Source organism: Marmota flaviventris, chromosome 9, assembly GCF_047511675.1.
Source record: "Marmota flaviventris isolate mMarFla1 chromosome 9, mMarFla1.hap1, whole genome shotgun sequence".
NCBI classification, from domain to species: Eukaryota; Metazoa; Chordata; class Mammalia; order Rodentia; family Sciuridae; genus Marmota; species Marmota flaviventris.
Window position 1 is genome coordinate 9,141,300 of NC_092506.1, and position 25,395 is coordinate 9,166,694.

Below are 25,395 nucleotides of genomic sequence, written 5' to 3' on the forward strand. Positions count from 1 at the left end.
TTCTGGTTTTCACATTCCACTTTATATTGGTAGTCAATCACCACCAGTATTCCATTGTCTTTCTTAAATGCATTCATAGCACTTTACAAGAGCTATTGAATTCTCAAGTGTGAACAATTATTCCTTTTCTTGAAACTTTTGAAATCTTGGGATCATATGCATACTGGTGCACTCTGTTATACCACCAACCATCCCAGTTTACCACCACTGAAAATTTTAATACCTAAATTACAACTGTATGAACCAGCTAACACCATTATGTTGTATTTATTGCATGATCTAGCTCTAGATTCTCACTATAGCATAAATTTATTTGACTACTACCAGACAATTACAAGTATTGTAAATCTGGTTTCCTAGGAACTGGGAAATCTGAGATTTGTGTGCAGGAGTTTATTGAGGTGTTCTTTCAGGACATTTTCTGTGAGGAGAAGAAATGGAATTAGGCAGAAATAAAAGTCAGAGTATAATGCAGTTGTAATAGAGGACCCAGGAGATCTTGTAATAAACACTGGAACTAGGATTGCCCACGAAAACTTCTCTGCCTTGAAGCAAGGAGCATAATTTTGATATGCTTGAATTTTTTCAGTTATTGGATAAGGACAAAGATATGGCATTGGGTGAGGAGGTTTTGTTTATCCAAGGGCAATTCTCAGTGGGGGCCACAACAACCAGCATCAACACTCCCAGAAGCTGGAGAAGTGAATGAGAAATGTGAGTAAAAAAGATACAACAGCATCCACTAACCAGAGATTAGCAAAATATGTCCAGACTAACACCTGTTTTTGTAAATGAAATAGTATTGGAATGTAGCCAAACCCACTTGATCGTGTATTATTAATGACTGTTTTTTGCTACAGCATCATAATTAAGCAGTTGCAATAAGAACCAGTGCTTATATGGCCTAGAGCTCAGGGGTAAAAATTGTCTGTGGTATCCTGTGCTAAGTCACTATAGTTTTTTTTTGTTGTTGTTGTGATTGTGTGGGGTTGGTTTTTGTTTGTTTGCTTGTTTTTTTGTTTGTTTGTTTGCTTTGGGGCATTTGGGGGAGTTGATTTGTTTGGTCCTACGGATCAAATTTAGGGCACTTAACAACTGAGCCACAACCCAGGCCCTTTTTATATTTTATTTTAAGACAGGGTCTAGCTAAGTTACTAGGGCCTCACTAAGTTGCTCAGGCTGGCATTGAACTTGCGATTCTCTTGCCTTAGCCTCTTGAGCTGCTGGGATTACAGGCATGTGCCACTGTGCACAGCTCACTGTAGTTTTATTATCAGAAATAAAGTATTACTATTTGAAAATTATTAAGTGCCTTCTCTTGTGCTGAATACATTTGATATTTACATGTGTGACATTTAGTGATGTTTAGATAACCCCTGTAAGAGAACAAGAGGCTACTATCACCTTTAACTGATGCATAATAAATCTACACATTTGGGGATATTTTGTGATATTCTGATTCATGGATATATTATGTAATGTTCACCTTGGAGTAAGCATATCTATCATCTCAAACATTTATTGTTTGTAGTGAGAACATTTGAAATTCTTTATTCTAGCTTTTATTGAAATACAGAATATGTTATCATTATCAATAGACACTCTGCTGTACAACAGAAGACCAGAAGTTATTTCTCCTATGTAACTGTACCTAGATACCTGTTGACCAAACTTCCCCAAAATATTAAGTAACATAGAAGTGTCAAGCCTAAAAGTTCTAACCCTGACACCAAATGTTTTTGCAACTATTATATTTCACTTGGAATTTCACCAAATTTCATCTGCTATAACATCTGGCCTGGGTGCAAACCATACTCCATCGACAGATTCCCTACTTTTTACACTCTTGTAACTCTGTACACTCCAATCATGAGTGGAGTCAGCATGACTATAATATTTAGAAAAAGTTTACTTGGAACCAAATCATAAAGTGGACCTAGCTTTTATAAAATTCATCGATTTACAGAGGTAAACTCTAACAAATCTCATTTCCAGTGGACAGGAAAGAAATTTCAAACCCTTACACAAGTACCTTTTCATTGTTTTTGATGTACAGTGCAAATGTTTTTGTTAATGCTTTTTACCTCTCATAAGCTCAGTTTTTAAACTGGCTTTATTCCTAGATAGTTTTCATTTCTCCCCACATTTTTTGTAACTCTCCCTACAAGAGAGATCACTTAACATCCATATTCCCCATGAGGCAGAGGTTTCAAAGATAGTAAACATACTTATCTCATCCTCTAGTACTTACCACTATACCTGCCCATTACTGACATATTATAAGTGCCTGTTGTTTTTGTTATTTCAGTATGTGAAATCCACCATACAGAAGGAGTTGGATGCAGTCCAGACCAAACCATCAATTTTTCACTTGTTCCATGCACCCAAAGTGATTATGAGAATCTGCTGCTTGAGCTTTTCCAGGTAAGTACCATCTGGTGTTTAGTAACTTCAAAATGTTTAAGATGCAACCACATTCCTCCTTTCAAAAATTATTAGCCATGAGGAACAAATATGGTAGAGTAGAGAAAGGTTTCACTTTCTAGTTTCTCTGTGGCTTTGAATTGAATCAAGTGAATACTGTGTCTCAGTGAGGTAGATGTTTAAGGGAACTCACTAAAATTCAATACTGGACAGTCAGAGACTCAGAGAGGCCCAGAAATACTGATATTTCAAATGAAGGACATGAAAGTGTACTTCAGTGCCAAGCCAGTGGTGGCTACTGCTCTGGATCACCACAGAGGGGGGATAAAGAAAGAAAAAGCAGAAAAAAAGTGGCATGGAGACTCCAATAGAATAGAAAGGAAGCCTGAACTTAGTTTACTCTGGATCTACAGTTGGAGTTGGTTATTGAAAGTGCTCCATGTTTCTCAAGTTGGGAGAAGAGAGCCAAAGTGGGATGCCAACTCGTGGAAGTCACACTAGATGTGGGGAACCACTTTGCTACAGGAACCAATAGAAAAGATTGGCACAGCATCCTGGCTGGCATCTACCATATGGCTAGGATGCATACCATTGAAACAGGCATACAGAAGATTTCAACCAGGAGAATTCAGTTCAGATAAAGAGGGGAGTGCAAGTTACTTTCCCATAGAGTCTGGTGACTCATTTAATCAGCAAAAGATATTTAGGAAGCCAAACAGGCAGGCATGATTACATTCAAGGATTGAGTCTTGGAAGGCCATAGTCCTGGGTGGTGGAGTGTTCTGCGACCTGCTGTGCCACTTCCACTCAGGGAACTTGGTTACCCTATGAGTGAAATTATCAAGAAGTGTCTGGGATTGGAACAACCAGAATAGATTACCATCTACCTAACCCTATGGGTTTCTTTTAGTAATATCTCCAGAATATGACAAAGTTCCAATTACGGATAGATCCCAACTGTGGGAACTTTCCATTTAGATCTTTGAATCATCCCTGCCCTAAGCGTACATTGACCTAGTCTTTCTAGACAATATTCCAACAGATGGTATTTCTCTTTCCATATTACCTTGTACTAATGAACAGAAAACCTAAGTCATTTCAATAAGCTTTGATTCAGGCTACTCCATATTTGGTTCTAGGTCTAGCAATTGAGACAAAAGGAGGAAGACTTAATTGCCGCAGTCTGGCTGGGCACAAATGCCGCAGTCTGGCTGGGCACACAATCACGAGCCACCACACAGCTTGTAGATTCAAACAGCAACTTTTTATTCCCGTCTACTCACACCAGCCGTCTACAATCACGTTCTGGGGAAATCCACGTTCTCTGCCCAAATCCACGTTCTCTGCCCAAATCCACCTCCGCTGGGCTTCTATCTCCAAAATATACTGTCTGAATCCCGTGAGAACTCAAGGGGAACTCAGGCAGCAGGATACGCCCTATTCCCAGCAGGAATAATCTTAAACCTTAAACCTGGAACCTAAACTGGGAACGCCCTAAACACGATTATCTTAAAACCGGGAACACCCTAATCTGCCTTGGTCCTTGAGCAAGGTCACCTACATTCAATGTCGCTGCAACATGTCAGCAACATGGGGTACGCTGGCAAGGAAATTGTCATACCTACTTGGCTAATGGCTCCCAGCATCTCCCCCCTTCTGATTAATTAAACAACAAGCAATGTGGCTTAAGGACCGTGCCTGGTAGGTTGTCCAATTCAACATATGGTTCTTACCCGTCATCGGAAAACTGACCTTTAGGCGTCAGCCTCCTGTCTTAGGTTGATACCACTGTAATTGGATCATACCCGTCACTGACTACCGGTCCAGCATAAGCCATTGGCCCCCAAATTTTAGACCATCACTAGCAGAAGGGAGGAGGATACAGAAATGCCACGACACCAAGCCAATTGATGGCTCCTTGGGAAAAATTGCATCACTGGTGACACCATCAGCAAAGATATGTCAGCACTACCACAATTAACATGGGGTGCGCTGGCAAGGAAATAAAAATTGCATCACTAGTGACACTGTCGCAGATGTAAGAATGGCCAAGCTGGAGTTCTGGATATCAGCTGTTATGGATTTGAGTCAAATCATCTTCTTTTCCATCTGTAGAAATTGTTTTAGTTAATCTCTCTGGAATCCAAATCTGCTGTTCTCCCTGTGGAAACACACAAACAAAACCCCGACTCCAGACAATCACTGGGTCAGGACCTTTCCATTGTCCTGTTAGAATATCTTTCCAAAGTACCTTAGGCTTATGTACATTTTTTGGATACATATGTCTTTCCGCAGCACTAAGTCCTTATGAATCCAAATTTAAAAAGTTTAGTGTAAAAAGGGTTATTTTAAGTTTATCTTTGGGGCATATATACCCCTTAAAGATCATCTTCTAGTTTTCCTTTAAGGTTAGTACATTCACCCTTAGTTGCTTTTTTTCCTCCTAGTTTTTTTTCTTCCTATTTTGTGGGTTTAAAATTCTTGTCTTCCTACATCTTTTCTATCTTTCTACATCTTCTTTATCTTTTTTCTTTTTAACTTTCTATACTTCTGTCTTTAAAGTTTTTCACTTTAAATTTTTAATCTTCTTTATCTAAATATCTTTTATCCTATTATCTTCCCATTTTTTAAGTAATGCCTTTAAGATTAACTAGGCTTCGAATGATGCAATAAAGCAATCTTTTTTCCGCCATGAAGGTATCTCGACCACCTTCAATTTAACCTTTTAATTATCATCTATACTGTACTTTTAAATGTACTTTTTCACCACCTACAACTTCACTCTTTTAAACGAGGCTTAGATTTTGTTTAAATCGCTTCAATGTTAGTTTACATGGCTGCCCTTCAACCAAAGGCTTTTTTTTTTTAAACTCCATTGAGAAGCTTTGTCTCAATCTGCCATGTACAAATACCTTTTTCTTCTTTCTTTCTTTCTCAAGCTTTTAAAGTAAGTCTAGTTTCCTCAAAATCTTTTTAAATGGCATTTACAACTTTTTACTTTACCACACAGAGATTATCTCATCTAGAAACATTTCTTTTTCCTTTAACCTTTTATATTAAAATATATTTCCACATCTTGAATCTTTTTCTATCTCTTTTTTAACCGTTAACCCTTTTTATAAATTCACATTTTGAAACAACTCTTATAAAATTTCTGATTTAGACAAATTACTCCACTTTAATAAGATGAAAGACTTTCATGTTTTTTATGATACTATAATACTATAATTGAAACCCAACTGAAAATTTTTCTACTCTTTGTATATAAATTACACGATAGAATCTGAACTCTTAGTAACCTTGTTTCAGCAAAGACACAGACCAAAGCAATATTAAACCTTTTTCCATTTACCAATTTATGAAAACACACATAATGTTTAAATATATTACCTTATGGAACTTAATAAGTAAAGAGTACTTGATCTTATATTTAGTGGTTGATATTTTAACACTGTAGCTTTGTAAATTAATCAGATGTCTGTAAAAACCAAGATCTTAGACAAATGTAGTAAACAGAACTAGCCATCTTTTTCTTGTTGAAGAAAAATCCTTCTACAGGATACCATGATGGTCCCATTGATATTCTTAATAACTCATCTTTAAAAAGCCATGGGCTACATTTTTGTATTGTATCAACATATGCCCAAATTGTTCTTGGTCTTACTGGGGTGCCTCCTTCCTCTAACAATTTCTCTTGCTCGGAGGCGAACAACTTCAAACCTTGAGTCAACCATTTTCCCCAGTTTGCCTGAGAAAGTTCTAGGAACAGGCATCTTGAAATAAAAACAAAATAAATCAAAACAGGAACACATTGTTTTTTGAATTGATCACCCATACTCTCGCCTTCCCTCAGGGGCAAGCAATTTCACTTACCTCTAAGCTTCAGAAGTTCCCCGCACGGGACGCCAAATGCCGCAGTCTGGCTGGGCACAAATGCCGCAGTCTGGCTGGGCACACAATCACGAGCCACCACACAGCTTGTAGATTCAAACAGCAACTCTTTATTTTTTTTTGTTCTTCCAATTGTATTTGCAGTTTTGTTTATATGTATGCATATGTGTGTATGAATGGATGTATGTATATAAATCTTACTTTTTTCATATTTTATCAGATTTTTATTTTATGATTTTGTTTTTTAGGGTTAGTGAGTTATTTTTTGCTATTGCTACTCTCTCTCTTATATTCTCCCTCTAATACTAAAATTCTTCTGTGCTCTCCATCCCCTGTGCTGTGTCTTCCTCTCTGTCCCTAACTCTTTCCACTTTATTTTATTTAAAAAAATTTTCTCCTTCTTTTTGGGATTCAATTTATACATTTCTTATGCTTTATTTCTCTCCTTTAAAATATTTTAATCTTTCTTTTCCTTTTTTCCCATTTTTTTTCTCTTAATGGACTGATTTTTTCCTAATCTTTTAAAACTATCTTATATAATTTATGCCCCCAACCATTCATATTGTTACAGTTATTAGTATTGTGGAAATCATAGTTGACACCTATTTCTTACTTTAGTGCTTATCTTATCAGATATAAAAATGAATAGATATGTTATGGCACAACTTCATCTGACTAGGTCATTACACTCTTAAAACCAGGAAACACATATCAAACTCTTCTCCCTAGTTCTCTGCACCCTTACTTACCAGTATTAAGATGAAAAAGAACTCCACACCAAGGATCAAAGAAGAGAGACTCACTGTTGCAAAGAATAAACTTCCCTAATTTCCAGTGTCTAACTCTATTTGTGTTCATTCCTTTATGCCTTCCAATTGAACAATGTGCTCAGATTTCAAATTACCTTCTTATGCATAGGGTTATGCAGTTAAAACTTTAAATTTTACTGGAAAATGTATGTATCTGCTATATATTCTTTAGTGGCTCAGTAAAAATTATAGCAATAAAGAGCCCATGGTAATTTTATGGTAATTTAAGATCACTGCCTTAAAACATTTTTTATATTATTCCATTCCATAATTATCATTGACCACATGCCATCTTGGGCCAATATAATCATCATGTAGGAGTCTCCTTCAAAATCTTAGGGAATGTTCCTTAGGCTCTAAATGTTATTAGATGTCTCTTCTCCTTTCACTTCAGATTTCCAAGTGCTGTATCCTTTTATGGCCTCGTACTCAACCTGCAGCACCTGGGAAGCAATATCTTCCTGTTCCAGGTTCTCTTTGGAGCCATCACGCTCACAGCCAGCTTTCTTTCCCTTTGGACTCTGAATTACATGGGTCGTCGGACAAACCAGATATTTTTCTCATTCCTGGCTGGAGTTTCCATTCTAGTCAACACATTTTTGCCCCAAGGTGAGAGAGACCAAGGTTTGGGGAAAGAAAGTTGTTTTCCTCATTCCTTAGGAATTAAATTATCTTACCTGCCTGATGCACAAGAATGTCATTAAAAGCCAAGGATTCTTCGCAGTTAATATGAAGATTTGAAATGGATTATGGCAAGCTCTTGGCAGGACTTAGGCTCCAACTGTGCCTATGTCCTTAAGGTATGGTTCAGACATAAAGCTGCCCTGACCACATCCAAGATGAACCTGAACAGCAGTTTCAGTGGTACAAACAGGGTCTTTAGAAGAGGAGCTAATCATGTGCCTCTGGCCTTGTAATTGCATCTCCAAGTGGGCATGTGATACTATCCCTGGGACTCTTCCTGATTTTTAAGGCCTCCCTAACTCAATACATTTTAAGGGAAGGCTTCTTGAATTCAGTGACATAAAAATACCTTGTCTTCAGGCAGAAAGCAAGAGCACAGCCGGAGTAAGGGGATAATTTAATCTTAATATGTCTTCTAATCTGTTTCATAATTTGTACTTAGAGAAGAAATGAATGATAATTTCTACTTTTACGAATGATTATAATGTATTATAATGTACCAACTAAAAACAATATACAAATAAAAGGAAGACCAGTAGAATAGAGGAAGGGGATCAGGGAGATGGAGGAGGAGAGTGAAAGGGGAAGTACTAGGGGTTGAAATGGAACAAATTATGTCATATGCACTTATGAATGTATCAAAATGAACCCCACTATTATGTATAGCAATAGTGCACTAGGAAAAACACTAGAAATAGATTAAGAATTTAACCCAACCTATTTTACTAAATTACCCAAATGATCTCATTAATGATTGTGGGAATTTCAGTGCTCACCATGCTCCACCATGTTCCCAGAGCAGGAACATATTTTGTAGGATTTCAGACTGGAAGTCTCCATTCTTCTCCCCAACAGAAGTTTCCTGACTTAAAGGAGAACAATCTATATTCTTTTAAAGTCCTATTTTGATTATGAATTTAAAATAATCTGTTTAACCTTTCTGAATTCAGTAATTCAAAATATGTGATTAATTCCCAGTATGACATTATTCATGTCTGAATAGGATTCCTAATGCTAGGCTTTAAATTCTGAATTATTATCTACAACTTGCCTCTCTACACATTGTCCAATCCCTTTGTCACTATGTGGAGGAGGACCTGTCCCACATCACACATTGTTCCCATATTCTTAGTTCTAAGCCGTTCAAGACATGGGTCATAAAATCCTCATTTTTTTTGTTCAGATATAGTTCTAGGCCCTCCAGAAAATGCCATGAAAAAATTGATAGAGTTAATAAACTAATATTTCCTGATTTCTCTATTCCCATCATTATGAGCAATACTCAAATGTGCAGAGAAAATTGAAGCAAGAGATTTAGATCCTTTGGTTCAGTGTTTCAGCCTGGCATTCAGCAGCTCATCAACCTCTCCATCATCTCTGAGGGGTTGAATTTTGTCTGTCATTTGTTTCTCACCTGCAAACCCTACAACAGAATCACCCCACAATTAGTTAGGGATAGACAGATTTCTTCAGCCAAGATTTTTTTATTCTCCCTGATCTCTTCTCTCCAGAAATGCAGACTCTGCGTGTGGTTTTAGCAACTTTGGGAATTGGAGCTGTTTCTGCTGCCAGCACTGGTTCTGCTCTCCACCAAATTGAGCTCCTCCACACTGTATTCAGGTACAAGAGCTAAACGACCTTCTGTCTGCTTTCCAAACAGGACTTTCTGAACTGATTGACACTTACTGTAGGGAGAAAACTGAGACTGTTTAGGTGTTCATTCCTTTATGCCCTCCAACTTGTAAAACAAATTTTAAAAGCAAACTAATAATCCACAATTATTTAAAACAGACTTTATGCCTGGCAATGTGCCAAGTCCTTTACTGCAGATTTTCACTTAATCTTAAGAGCCGCACTACAGAATTGGTGCTTTGGATATTCTAATTTTAATAATGATGAAAATGATTAATTAGAAATCAGTAGAGGCCAATGTCACAATTAAAAGCTGATTCAAAGCCCATGTGTTAAATAACTCTGCTGTATTGTCTCCCAAAATGAAATGGAGTTGACAAATATAAATATATACAGATTTGTACCAGATTTTCTTTGTGTTGTTATTTTCATCCTAAGGTCAACACTGGGAGGCATCACTACAGTATTCCACAGAATAGGGGCAATGCTGGCTCCTCTCCTGATGACCTTACTGGGGTATTCTCTCCGTCTGCCCTGGATCATCTATGGAGTCATCACCCTCCTTGCTGGCCTTGTTATCTTGCCCCTTCCAGAAACCAGGAATCAGCCTCTTGTTAACACCCTCCAGGATGTGGAAAATAAGTAAGCAGCTGCCCTGGTCGTCACCTGCTGGGAGCCATTAGCCAAGTAGGTATGACAATTTCCTTGCCAGCGTACCCCATGTTGCTGACATGTTGCAGCGACATTGAATGTAGGTGACCTTGCTCAAGGACCAAGGCAGATTAGGGTGTTCCCGGTTTTAAGATAATCGTGTTTAGGGCGTTCCCAGTTTAGGTTCCAGGTTTAAGGTTTAAGATTATTCCTCCTGGGAATAGGGCGTATCCTGCTGCCTGAGTTCCCCTTGAGTTCTCACGGGATTCAGACAGTATATTTTGGAGATAGAAGCCCAGTGGAGGGGGATTTGGGAGAGAACGTGGATTTGGGCAGAAAACGTGGATTTCCCCAGAACGTGTTTGTAGACGGCTGGTGTGAGTTCGGGAATAAAGAGTTGCTGTTTGAATCTACAAGCTGTGTGGTGGCTCGTGATTGTGTGCCCAGCCAGACTGCGGCATTTGTGCCCAGCCAGACTGTGGCATTTGGTGGCTCGTACGGGGAACTTCTGAAGCTTGGAGGTAAGTGAAATTGCTCGCCCCTGAGGAAGAGCGAAAGAATGGGTGACCAATTCAAAAAACAATGTGTTATTGTTTTGATTTATCTTGTTTTTGTTTCAAGCTGCCTATCCCTAGAAATTTCTCAGGCAAACTGGAAAAAATGGTTGACTAAAGGTTTGAAGTTTGTCGGCCCTGAGGAAGAGAAAATTGATACAATGATTTTTTATTCCGTTTTTGTTTCATTCAGTTTCGGCTTTGTTTTGTGCTATCTTATTGGGTTGCGTTATCTTTATAGTAGATTAGAAATAAGTAAAAAACAAACCGAAAAGATGTCAAGTAAATTGTTAGAGGTTCAGACCATGGAGAAAGACATTTTAGATCAAGCAAAAGAGAAGGTCTCTCGAGCTAGTCAGACAGAGGAAGAAAATTTAAAGGAAAAGGGGTTGTTAGGAAAAAGGCCACAACAGGAGGCTGTTAGTAACTCCGTTTTATCACAAGAGGGCTTAATTCAACCAACAGCCCCACCGATGGAGACAGCTAAGTGGCCCTCAAACCCCGTAGTTGATAAATGGGATCCTGAGACAGGACCTCAAAGATTAGCATGCCCTGTACTTGAACAGGCAGGAGGGCAGCGAATTCACTGTGCATTAGATTTTAAAACAGTGAAGCAGTTAAAGGAGGCTGTAACAACCTATGGTCCCCAAGCTCCCTTCACGGTAAGCATGGTTGAGTCCATTACTAACTTGGACATGACGCCAGCAGATTGGGCTAGCATGTGTAAATCTGTACTAAATGGAGGACAATATTTGTTATGGAAGGTTGCCAATGAGGAATTTTGCACGGAGACAGCTAGGCGAAATGCAGCAGCCGGTTACCCTCAAAGAAATCTAGATATGTTGTTAGGAAAAGGACCTTATGAGGGTCAACAGCAACAAATTGAATATGATCCTGCTATATATGCACAAATTGCTGCAGATGCAGTTAGGGCATGGAAGACTTTACAAGGACATGGAGATTTACAAGGTCAGCTATCTAAGGTAATACAGAGAGCTAATGAACCTTACGCTGACTTTGTAGATAGGCTAATTCTAACTGCTGCCAAAATTTTTGGGGATACAGAACAAGCAATGCCATTAATAAAACAACTGGCTTATGACCAAGCAAATCGTTGCTGCAGAGAGGTTATTAGACCATGGAGACATGAATATTTAAACACATATATTAAATTATGTAGAGATATTAATGAACAAGGGCAAGTCTTGGCAGCTGCAGTACAACAGGCTTTAGATGCCAGGCCAAAAACATGCTATGATTGTGAACAAACAGGACATTTTAAAAGGAATTGCCCCATAGGAGGAGGGTTTAACAAAAGTAGGTATCAAAGGAATAGAATACCGGGTATTTGCCCACGATGCCATAGAGGGAGACATTAGGCTAATGAATGCCGTTCTCAAACCACCATAGAAGGTACTCCCTTATCAAAAAACGGACAAAGACCAGGTATTTATCCAAGATATCGTGGAGAAAGGCATCAGGCTTCATTGCCAAAAAACGGACAGGGGGGCCCAATGCTCCGGGGCCCACAACCACAAATATACGGGGCAGTGGAGGAACCCAGCAACACCATTAGTCTAGTGCCCAGGACACATTGTCCATTAAATCCCTCATCAGACAAACCCGAGGGAGCGCAGGGTTGGACATCTGCGCCTCTGCCAGAGCAGTATTAACTCCAGAGATGGGAGTTCAAATCATTCCCACAGGAGTAAAAGGACCTCTTCCCCAAGGAACAGTAGGCTTATTATTGGGACGTAGTTCATCTACATTAAAAGGACTTATGATAAGTCCTGGGGTAATTGATCCCAATTATGTAGGTGAAATAAAAATTATAGCTAGTTCTCCAAGAGGTATATCAGTAATTTCACCTGGAGATATAATAGCACAGTTGTTAATAATACCCAGCCTACATAATAAATTTCCTAGTCATAGTGTAGAAAGAGGTTCCAGGGGATTAGGCTCCACAGGTGTAGATTGGGCTATGTTGTCTTTAAATTTAGATTCTCGCCCAATGCTAAAACTAAATATTCAAGGTCATGAGTTTAATGGGCTACTGGACACAGGAGCTGACCTTAGCATCATATGTCGTCAAGAATGGCCAAAACATTGGCTATTACAACAAGCCACTCAAACGCTTCGAGGCCTAGGAGTGGCGACTAATCCCCATAGAAGTTCTATGATATTAGATTGGAAGGATCCTGAAGGATGTGAAGGAACTATACAGCCCTATGTATTGGATCATCTTCCTATAAATTTATGGGGACGAGATGTCCTAGATCAATTAGGTTTGACGTTAACAAATAACATCAATCCTAATGCGCCCACTACTAGGGCTAGACAAGGCTTTAGGAAAGAAAAAAGATTAGGAAAACAAGGGCAAGGTATAGCAGCACCAGTACAAATAGATCAAGGAACAGACAGACATGGGTTGGATTTTCAGAAAGGGCCACTGAGACAATCAAAATTACTTGGAAATCAGAAAGACCAGTGTGGGTTCCTCAGTGGCCCCTGACTAAAGAAAAGACACAAGTAGCCCATGATCTGGTCAAACAACAATTAGCGGAAGGACATATACAACCTTCCATATCTCCCCATAATACTCCCATTTTTGTCATCAAAAAGAAATCTGGTAAATGGAGATTATTGCAAGATTTAAGAGCCATTAATAATGAGATGGTTATTATGGGACCTGCTCAATCAGGGATTCCTCAATTGTCTGCTTTGCCAAAAACCTGGCATGTTTTAGCTATAGATATTAAAGATTGTTTTTTTTCAATTCCAATTCATCCCGAGGATAGTCCACGTTTTGCATTTACTATCCCTGCATTAAATCATGAAGGTCCTGATCAGAGATATGAATGGAAAGTACTCCCTCAAGGGATGGCTAACAGTCCAACTATGTGTCAAATGTATGTTAACAAAGCAATCCAGCCACTTAGAAATCAAAATCCTGAACTACAAATATTTCACTATATGGATGATGTATTATTGGCACATAAAGATAAAAACATATTGCTGGAATGTTATGCCACACTTACAAACTTATTAAAAAATTATAATCTAGAGATAGCAATAGATAAAGTACAATTAAATTTTCCAATTAATTATTTAGGAGTTCTATTATCCTCAACCATGGTCCGTCCACCAAAAATTCAAATACGAGTAGATCAACTCAAATCACTTAACGACTTTCAAAAGTTATTGGGAGACATAAATTGGATAAGGCCTTATCTAGGTATACCAACAGGAGAGTTGGGACCTTTATTTGATATTCTAAAAGGTCCATCAGATCCAAATTCACCCCGCATGTTAACTCCTAAAGCAAGAAAGGCATTAAAAATTATTGAAACATATATGGAAAATATGCATTTGGATAGAATTGATATAAGTTTGCCTTTATTATTTATTGTACTACCAACAAAAAATATTCCTACAGGAGTATTTTGGCAAGAAGGTCCATTATTATGGATACATTTATCTTATTCTCCTAACACTATTCTTACTAGGTATCCTGAGGCTGTAGGACAATTAATACTCAAAGGAATAAAAGCAGCGAAGGGAGTGTTTGGAATTTCTCCCAATAAAATTATTACTCCATATACTATGGATCAAATTGATGAGTTAGCTAATGAGTTAAATACTTGGGCAATAATCATGTGTAAATCTAATGTTACATTTGATAATCATTTACCATCTAATCCTTTGTTGTCTTTTTGGTCTAAACATCCTGTAGTTTTTCCTAAAATGACAAGAAAAACACCTATCATGAATGCTCCAAATATTTTTACTGATGGGTCAAATAATGGTACAGCAGCAGTAGTTACCCCTGATCAATCTTTTACATTTTTAGTACCCAAACAATCAGCTCAAAAGGTAGAGCTTAATGCAGTTTTACAAGCTTTTTTGATGTTTAAAGATTCTGTATTTAATTTATTTTCTGATAGTCAGTATGTAGTTAATGCTATAGTATCTCTTGAAGATGCTGGTAGGATTTCCCCTTCTTCTACTGTTTTCTCTTTGTTTTCCACTATACAAAGTCTAATCTGGGACAGAAAAGATCCATTCTTCATAGGACATATTAGGGCACATACAGGATTGCCTGGAGCCCTTAGTTTAGGCAATGATTTAGCAGATAAAACTACACATGACATACATATTTTCTCTACATTTGAAGAAGCTACAAATTTTCATAAAAGGTTTCATGTTAATGGTAATACTTTACAAAAGCGTTTTAAAATAACTAAGGAACAAGCCAGACATATAATAAAACAATGTCAAAATTGTGTGACATTTTTACCACAAGTTAATCTTGGAGTCAATCCTAGAGGACTGATACCTAACCATATTTGGCAGATGGACGTCACACACTTGCCAGAATTTGGAAAATTAAAATATTTACATGTTACAGTTGATACTTCTTCCGGATTTTTGATGGGCTCCCTTCATGCCGGAGAAAAAACTAAAGATGTTATAGCTCATTGCTTACAAAATTTTGCCACTGTGGGCGTTCCTAAACAGTTAAAAACCGATAATGGTCCTGGCTATACCTCTACCTCTTTTAAACAATTTTGCTCATCATTTGGTATTACTCATATAACAGGAATCCCATACAATCCACAGGGACAAGGCATAGTTGAAAGAGCTCATCAAACTATTAAAACATACTTATTAAAGCAAAAAGAGGGAATTGGAAAGGGGTATATATCCCCCAAAGATAAACTTAAAATAACCCTTTTTACTCTAAACTTTTTAAATTTGGATTCATCAGGACTTAGTGCTGCGGAAAGGCATATGTATCCAAAAAATGTACATAAGCCTAAAGTACTTTGGAAAGATATTCTAACAGGACAATGGAAAGGTCCTGACCCAGTGATTGTCTGGAGTCGGGGGTCTGTTTGTGTTTTTCCACAGGGAGAACAGCAGCCCATTTGGATTCCAGAAAGATTAACTAAAACAGTCTCTACAGATTGAAAAGAAGATGATTTGACTCAAATCCATAACAGCTGATATCCAGAACTCCAGCTTGGCCATTCTTACATCTGCGACAGTGATTAACCAGGATGCTTTTTTCAATAGCTATTTTATTATTGCATTTTTCCACATCATAAGGTTCTATTTTTATTTTTTGAGCTCATACTAACCTAGGTTAATGTTTTTCTGATCAGTTTTATTTTTTGACTGTGGAGTTTTTAAACATTGCAATGGAGATTTCACCTAGGTAAAGCTACAAGGCCTTTACTATTTTCTTATGTGTTGTACGTTTGTGTACACTCTTGTGTTTTGTGTTGTATGTCTGTATGTGCGTATGTCCATATTTCTTATATGAGGAGCGCTCATGAAAAAATGGATCCGAATTATTATTATTTTTATTCACGTGATTTAAATGGTTTAATTTAAATTAGGTAAACAGCTGTTAAGGATTGTTTTTAAAGGTGGTTAACAGATCTGTTTGTTTACTAGTTTAAATTAGGTAAAAGGCTGTTAAGGATTGTTTTTAAAGTAGGTTAACAGATCTGTTTGTTTACTTTCACCTTTCCTTTTCATTATATTTAATAATTCTTTTCAGGATAATGTCTTTTTAGCATCATTGCCAGAATTCCTATTTCCATCCCAGTGCCGGTGAAGAACTCAACAAGTAATGCTCAATCAAAGAGTCAACTTACTTTGGGAGGAAACGGATTTTGGGAGGAAATGGACATATTGATAGATTCCTCTGCTTTGAACTGCTTGCAGAACTTGCCTGGACTATGTAACTATCGTTTGGTACAGCGAATTGTGGTAATGCTGGCATATCTTTGCTGATGGTGTCACTAGTGATGCAATTTTTATTTCCTTGCCAGCGCACCCCATGTTAATTGTGGTAGTGCTGACATATCTTTGCTGATGGTGTCACCAGTGATGCAATTTTTTCCCAAGGAGCCATCAATTGGCTTGGTGTCATGGCATTTCTGTATCCTCCTCCCTTCTGCTAGTGATGGTCTAAAATTTGGGGGCCAATGGCTTATGCTGGACCTGTAGTCAGTGACGGGTATGATCCAATTGCAGTGGTATCAACCTAAGACAGGAGGCTGACGCCTAAAGGTCAGTTTTCCGATGACGGGTAAGAACCATATGTTGAATTGGACAACCTACCAGGCACGGTCCATAAGCCACATTAACCTCACTCCCCCACTGGCACCAAGGCCAAATTTGGGGGCCAACAGAGGTGAGGCAAAAAACCTCACCCCCCAACTGGTGCATAGACCTATCCACAAGTATGGCTGTATGCTGGACCGGTAGTCAGTGACGGGTATGATTCAATTGCAGTGGTATCAACCTAAGACAGGAGGCTGACGCCTAAAGGTCAGTTTTCCGATGACGGGTAAGAACCATATGTTGAATTGGACAACCTACCAGGCACGGTCCTTAAGCCACATTGCTTGTTGTTTAATTAATCAGAAGGGGGGAGATGCTGGGAGCCATTAGCCAAGTAGGTATGACAATTTCCTTGCCAGCGTACCCCATGTTGCTGACATGTTGCAGCGACATTGAATGTAGGTGACCTTGCTCAAGGACCAAGGCAGATTAGGGTGTTCCCGGTTTTAAGATAATCGTGTTTAGGGCATTCCCAGTTTAGGTTCCAGGCTTAAGGTTTAAGATTATTCCTCCCGGGAATAGGGCGTATCCTGCTGCCTGAGTTCCCCTTGAGTTCTCACGGGATTCAGACAGTATATTTTGGAGATAGAAGCCCAGTGGAGGGGGATTTGGGAGAGAATGTGGATTTGGGCAGAAAACGTGGATTTCCCCAGAACGTGTTTGTAGACGGCTGGTGTGAGTTCGGGAATAAAGAGTTGCTGTTTGAATCTATAAGCTGTGTGGTGGCTCGTGATTGTGTGCCCAGCCAGACTGCGGCATTTGTGCCCAGCCAGACTGTGGCAGTCACCTGAGTAGGAAGTGGCTATGTTCTATAGCTCTGTGATGAGGAAGCTAATGACCATTTGCAGCCATCTGTCCTTCACATAGGCTCAGATCTTAACTACTTCTGTTTGACCCATATCTTTTATTCAGGAGCAGCTCTCCTCTACCCACAAAGCTGTATCACTCCTCTTGAGGCTAGATCACACAGACCATCTTGCACCAGTCCTTTAGGCAAAAAAGGTCAAATTAGTCCTACTGTGAAGGGCACACACTCTCCACTCTTATGGGAAGCATACTCCCGGCTTTTTCTCATAAATATATTAACACTCAAATACTTAATTCTTATACTTGTGGTATTATCAGGCATCAGTCCCATGAGTGCTTGTTATATTATTGGGAGGAAATAAACTTGCATCAAAGATACAAACTTCATAACCCACTTGAATCTAATGTATGAAATATGATATGTCAAGAGTTTTGTAATGTTTTGAACAACCAATAAAAAAAGATACAATCTTGATTACTGATTCAGTCAGGAAGTATTGTGGGACTAAAACAGAAAAATCTTACTTACTATATATCTAAAGGAAGTGGATCCTATAAGATTTAATCCAATTTAATGCCATGTATAGTGGAAATTTTGAGAGAGAGAAATTTAAGAAATGGGATGATAGAATTTGAAATGAAGAAAAATGAGAAAATGCCCTTAGAATTTTTTAATTTTCATTTGATTTTTTTCCCCCGAAAATGTCATTGACCAAATGTCTAATGCAACAAGGGTAAGAATAGCAATACTCAACACTGTCTTCCCAGGCATTCTCAGATATCAAGACCTTTCCCAGCACAATGGTGTCTAGGGAGTGTTGGATTAGAATGATATCAAGTAGAACTTGTTACAATGTTTATCATCTAGCATGCAGAGTATGTGCACTTATTCTACATCTTTGCTTATTTTTTTAATTTCTTCTTCCCAGCACAAAATATTCAAGAAAAGTAAAGCAGGAAGATACTTCCACAAAAGTAACACAGTTTTAACGACTTCCCAAGAGTTGATCCAAAGAAGAACAAAATAAGGGAGAAAAAGTCAAGATTGTTCCATATGCCTATAAAACTAGTCATAAATATAGTGGACAAATGGATTCCACATAAAATCACTAAATATACAATAATTTTTCAAAATTAATAATGAGTTTATGTAATTTCACCAAACAATTGTTGGTTTGAAGGAAGACATTGCAAAACAAGTTTGGAGTTTATCTTGAAATTAATAATAGAAAAAGAAGCCTTGTTTCTATGACCCAGCAATCCCATTACTTGATATATATCCAAAAGAGATAGAGTTTTTATGCCAAAGATATACCTGCACTCCATGTTTATTGTAGCACACCTCAGAGTCCTTCAAAGGACGAATAATTAAAGAAAGTGTATTATATTACATGAAATGGAACACTACTCAACCACATAAATGAAGAACATTCTGACATTTGCAATAACAAAATGGATGGGAAGGACATTATATTAAGGGAAGTACACACATAGAATGATAAATAATATATAAGTCACTCATATGTGAAACCTGAAAATGTTGATCTCAAAATACAGTAGGATGGTGATCTCTAAAGACTAGGGCACTAGGGTAGGGGAAGTGAATGGAGGATAATCAAAGGATACAAAGTTACAATTAGGTAAGATAAGTAAGTAAAAGAGATCTATTAAGCAACATAGTGACTATAGTTAATGACAACATATTGTATTCTTGAAAAATGCTGAAAGAATGGTTGAGTGCTATCACCACAAAGAAATGATAACTGTGTGAGGTATAATGCATGGGTTAATAAGCTACATTTAACCATTACACAATATACATGAACATTGTACAAAATAAATACATATAATTTTGTATGTCACTTTGAATAGATAAAATTTGAAAGCAAGAAAAGGAAAAGGAGTAACAAAGGGGCTGGCTCATATATCATGAAACATGTGCTACATTTTATAAAATTACAGGGATCCAGACAGTAGTAGTATATGCCACCACAAATCATAATCATTCCAAAAAACATACTCTTGTATGAATAGACACTTAATATATGAAATTTTTGGCACCAAAATCACTTATCAATTTAAATATTCTGTAATAATTAATATTAATTAGCTATCTGGGAATAAATTCACAAAAATATTTTCACTGACTTCATTTGTGGTAATATTTTATTGTGTTTCCTCTGGACTCTTTCTGGTTTCACACTTTAAACAACTAATATGAGTCACTTTAAAATATTATAAATATTATCATGTATTAAATAACAATTGACATGATTGATAACTTCAACATATACATGTATATATGTATTTAATATATAATTAGGAATAAAATTATACTTCAATACATAGATGGGAAAAAAGCAAGAGTAAATAATTCTCAGAAGGAAAAAGCAACATAAAAATAAGAAAAGATGTCTAAATTTGTGATCAAATAAATATGTACTAAAATGAAATATTAACATTCATTTGCAAAAGTATCAAAAATTTTTAAACCTATTATTTATTCTCCATGTAGTTGTGGTACAGTAAAATGGAAATGCATACAACACATGACCTCAATACAAATTGCAAAGCCACAGTGATCAAATCAGCATGGTACTGGAATAAAAACAGAAACACACAGCATTGAAACAGAACAGAAAAATCCAGAAATTTATTCTCATATTTAGAGACATCTGATGTTTTACAAAGGAACCAAGAACATACCTTGAAGAAAAGACCATTGCTTCAACAAATCATGCTGGAGAAACTGGATATACACATATAGAAGAATGAAACTACACCTCTACCACTCACTGTACACAAAAACCAATTCAAAGTGGATCAAGGACCTAAATGTAAGTGCTGAAACTATGAAACCACTAAAAAAGTCATAAGGAAAACACTTCAAGACATTGAAATTGGAAAAGCATTTTTTTGGGGGGGATAGAACCCTGATGCATAGACAGTGAAAGCAAAAACTAGACAAAATAATATCAAACCAAGAAGTTTCTGCACAGCAAAGGAATCAATAAAAAAGTCAAGACAACCTACAGAATGGGAGAAGATATTTATAAACTACTCATCAGAAAAGGGGTGATGATTTGGTGATAACCACTCAATAACAAAGAAAAACTGATTTTTAATAGGCAAATGATCTGAATAGATGTTTCTCAAATGGCCAACAAATAGATGAAAAAAATTCAACATTACTAGTCATCAAGAAAATGCAAATCAAAACTACAATGAGATATTATTCCATGCCAGTTAAAATGGATATTATAAAAAAGACAAAAATTACAAATGCTAGCCAAGATGCATAGAAAGATTAAGTTTCATACACTGTTGGTACGAATATTAACTGGTATAGCCATTGTGGAAAATGGCATGGTGAGTCCTCAGAAAACTAAAAATAGAATTATCCCATGACCCAGTAATCCCACCACTAGGCATATATATTAAAAGGAAATGAAATCATTCTATCAATGCGATATCTGCATGCTCATGTTTACTGCAACACTATTCACAAGAGACAAGCTATGGACTTGACAAGATGTCAAAGGGGGATCATTTGAATGGAATTTTAAAAGGCGGGATCTGGGGGAGTGTGGTGGTCTATGAAGCTCACTGCAAACAATGTAGCAGTGATGTCCCTGAGGCAGGTGAGTGCCACAGATGGGGCCTGGCCATCAGCAAGGTGGCCTAGGCTTTTGCCTCTCTGCAGTTCCCTAGAAGCGGGAGGCACCCAGCACTGAAGCAGAAAACCAGAGGTGTCTCTTCCTGAACCTCAGCCTGAGCCAGAGGAAGACGGGCAACTTGGGTGGCTGGAGGGGGGTCCAGTGCCCAAGAATAGGAATTCTATTCACTCAGACATGGAGATAATTTAATTGCCAAGAGCACAGTTATCATTGTTGAGTTGGCTAGTGCAGGGAAAACTAACATCCTTTACAAATTTTTTGAGAATTAGGTTGTAAATAGTACCATAAAAGGTAACGTAGAAGAGAGGATGGTAATACACATTACCAATGTTGGATATTGATGGCCAGATGATCAATTCATTTTCCATGGAACACTTATTATGCTAACATAGAGTTTGTAATAGCTGTTGTGGACATAAAGAGGGCTTCTATAACTAGAGAAGAACTCCATAAAAATGTTCAGTGTTTGGGCTGGGGATGTGGCTCAAGTGGTAGCGCACTTGCCTGGCATGCGTCCGGCCCGGGTTTGATCCTCAGCACCACATACAAACAAAGATGTTGTGTCTGCTGAAAACAAAAAAAAATATTAAAATTCTCTCTCTCTCAAAAAAAATGTTCAGTGCATCAGAACCTAAAAATAATGAGGATTATTAATTTTTGTTAATATTCAAGATTTTAAAGAATCCATGGCTGTAGCAGAAATCTCTCACTTTTTGAAATAAGTGGTGTTAACTTTTCTTCCTATTGAAAAGGTTTAGATCAGTTTATGATAAATATATCTAAACCATTAACTTTTGCAGCCCTTTGGTAAAGCCCAGCCTTTCATTGATAAAGAGCTTATGGAAAGGGCTGGGTATATAACTTAGCTGGTAGAGTGCTTGCCTTGCGTGCACAAGCCCTGTGTTCAATCCCCAGCACCACACACACACAAAAAAAAGAAAAGAAAAGAAAAAAAGTCTGATCTAAACGTTTTTGATATATATATATATATATATATATATTATAAATAGACCTAATTTTTTGATAGGAAGAAAAATCAACATCATTTATTTGAAAACAAAGATGTATTCTTACCTTCCATGTTGTTTTCTCATTATTTCCTTCCAAAGTAAGATAATAAAGCTGTGATTGACATTTTTCCCATAATGAATCTACTCAGGACATGGTGTAGTCTGTGGCAAATAAAAATGGAGAGGAATATATTTTTGACTTTAAGAGATTTACTATTAGTACAACCCTCTGTAGTTGAAGGTTGATTCCTTGTTCCATTCAGTTAAAATAAATCTTAGCACAGATATTGTTTCCAGTACTTGGAAATGTAATAACTATTTATTATATAAAGTATTTCACACACTATTGTGTATACACCTCAAATTCAAGTTAATGGCTTTTATTTATGTTCTAAAGAAAAGCAGATAACAAAAAAATTAATAACTTTCTTAGTTATAACCCTAAAAAGATAGGTACTGGCATTGGTGTGAAGTGCCATTTTGTTCTTTTACTCAGGCTTTCCATAGTATACCAATCAAACCCAAAATCACTTAGTGACTCTTAAAAAAGAAGGAAATAAAAAGGAAAAACTTGAGAAAAAGATGCACATATATACAATGGAATACTATTCAGCCATAAAATGGATGAACTCTGGTCATTTGCAGCAACTAGAGAAAATGATGTTATGTGAAATAAGTCAGGCGATTACTGGAATAAGAAAGACTATTAATGAATGTTTTCACTCATTTGTGGAAGCCAAAGATAGTTAATCACATAGCAGTAGAGAATATAGAAGTCACTAAAAGTTAAGAAGGGGGAAGTTGGTCATCTTTCTGTCACTGTGAAAAAATATCTAAGAAAATATTTGCTTGTTCCTGTTGCTTTGTCAGCAAGGCAGTTCACCATGGCAGGGAGTGCTTGGTAGAACAAAGCTGCTCATCTCTTGGTGTCTGGGAAGCAGAAAGTGATAGAACTATGAGTTGGGATCCCAATGTCTCCCTTAGGAGCACAGTCCCAGTGACCTAATAGCTTTCAACTAGGTTCCACCTCCTAAAGTCACCGTCCCAATAGTCACCTCTCCACACCTGCATCTACTAGAGCACAAGCCTTCAACACATGAGCTGTGGGGGAACATCTAAGTTATGAACTATACTGGGGGAGTGGCTCTATTGTCCTATAGTGTGAAAGGACAATTACAATCTCTGCAGTCTATGGCAATTAAGTATATCTTCCAATATAACTAGAGGACAAGGATTTGAATGTCCCAACACATAAATCTGACAATATTCAAAGGGATGAAAATGCTAACTGCCATGATTTGATTGTTACATGTTGACTATATGTATGGAGTTACAGCACTGTACCCCAAAAATGTTCACAAATATATACTAATTAGAAAAAATAAAATTAATTTTTAAAAAACAGATGCTATAATTTTCCAGATCTATTGAAATGATCTGTTTTCTTTCTTTTTACTCTCCAAGTATGGAAAAGTTCGGTGATGACTTTTCAAATGTTAAAGAACCCTTGTAATTCTACAATAACACAAACTTGGTCTTAATGTTTTTGGTTTTTTATTTTGGTAGAATTCACCAGTGAACCTATCTGCCACTGTAGTTTTATTTTATTTTATTTTCATTAGTCTTTTTTTTTTTTAAGGTGGAATTAGGAGTGTTTTACCTACAAACTTCATTTCTTTAGTAGATATGTCAGGCTATTCAGATTGTCTACTTCTTTCATAGTGTTTTTTTGTCTGCACTAAGAATTTAAAAAATGCAAATATTAACCATGGTAAATTATTACTGGAATTATTTTGAAGTCAGAGACAGGATTAAAGTTTTTCTGAATGCAAAGAACCATCCTCTGTTATCATACACAGAATGGCTTGGCAATTAGATTGTGCTTTTAACTTAAAAATATTTCTTTATGAATTCAACCTAAAATTATAAGTTAAGGCATCACTGAAGTGTGAATTTATAATACACAAAAGTCCCTCAGATGACAAAGAATGTTGAATCACAAGTGATGTCAGCTGCTTTATATAATTTCTGTGCTGTCCAATGTTTATACAAAAGGCAAGAACTATATTGCCACACAAAATTTCAACGAATTGCATTTTTTACTCTTGTGAGAATTCACTCAAGGAGACCAACATTCCCTTCCAGGGGTAGGGCCCCAGTGGGCTAAGGACCTCCCACTAGGCCTCACACCTTAAAGGGTCCAGCACCTCCCAGTACTTCATCAAATTTCCTAACAGCTGAACCTCTGGGGAGACAGACAACACCCAAACCATAATAAAATCTATTGCCAGTTTTTAATTAAGTTTCTGCTATTTGTTTGTTTGTTTTGTTCTTGAGTTGTTTGAGCTCCTAATGTGGTATGGATATCAGCCCCTTGTCCAATGTATACCTGGAAAAGACTTTCTTCCATTCTGTAAGTTGTCTTCAGGCTGTTGATTGTTCCATTTTCTGTGCTGAAACTTTATAGTTTGATTCAATGCCATTTGTCTAGTTTTGCTTTTGTTGCCTGTGCTTTGGGGATCACATCAAAACAACAACAACAACAACAACAACAACAACAACAACAAATCCTCTTGCCCAGTCCAATATATTTAAGTATTTCATGTATGTTTTTCTCTAGAAACCTCCTAGTCTTAGATATTACATTTATTTCTTTAATTTATTTTAAGTTGATTATTTGTGTGTGTGACAGGAGATACAGATCTGGTTTCATTCTTCTGCATGTGAATATCTAATTTTCTCAGCATCATTTATTGAAGAAATTTTTTCTTTTCTTTTCTCTTTCTTTTTTCCCTCCTCCTCCTCCTCCTCCTCCTCCTCCTCCTCCTCCTCCTCCTCCTCCTTCTTCTTCTTCCTAATGTGTGTTCTTGGCACATTTGTCAAAGATCAGTTGACTGTTGATGCATTGGTTTATTTCTGAGCTCTCTTTTTGTTCCATTGATCAATGTGTCTGTTCTTATGCCAGTAATAGGCTGCTTTGCAATTGAGGAGCTTCTGTGTAACCTAACATCTAGAGAACAGTCTAATAGAATTCTTTAAGTGACTTCCATGCAATAGATATGCTCATGGATTAATATCAGTTTTTAGTAGTGCCTACATGTGTGAAAAGACAATTGCAAAG

General features: G+C 37.2%; 1 protein-coding gene across 1 annotated transcript in view; it reads left to right on the forward strand.

Annotated features, from left to right (window-relative positions):
* LOC114099850 (steroid transmembrane transporter SLC22A24-like) overlaps positions 1-18,577 on the forward strand; it is a 35,031-nt gene extending 16,454 nt beyond the window's left edge. The window contains exons 5-9 of the mRNA XM_071616910.1: positions 2,309-2,424; positions 7,519-7,733; positions 9,320-9,428; positions 9,879-10,082; positions 18,517-18,577. Coding sequence (XP_071473011.1) covers positions 2,309-2,424; positions 7,519-7,733; positions 9,320-9,428; positions 9,879-10,082; positions 18,517-18,577 — 705 coding nt within the window. The remainder of the gene's footprint in view (positions 1-2,308; positions 2,425-7,518; positions 7,734-9,319; positions 9,429-9,878; positions 10,083-18,516) is intronic.
* The last annotated feature ends 6,818 nt before the right edge of the window (positions 18,578-25,395 follow it).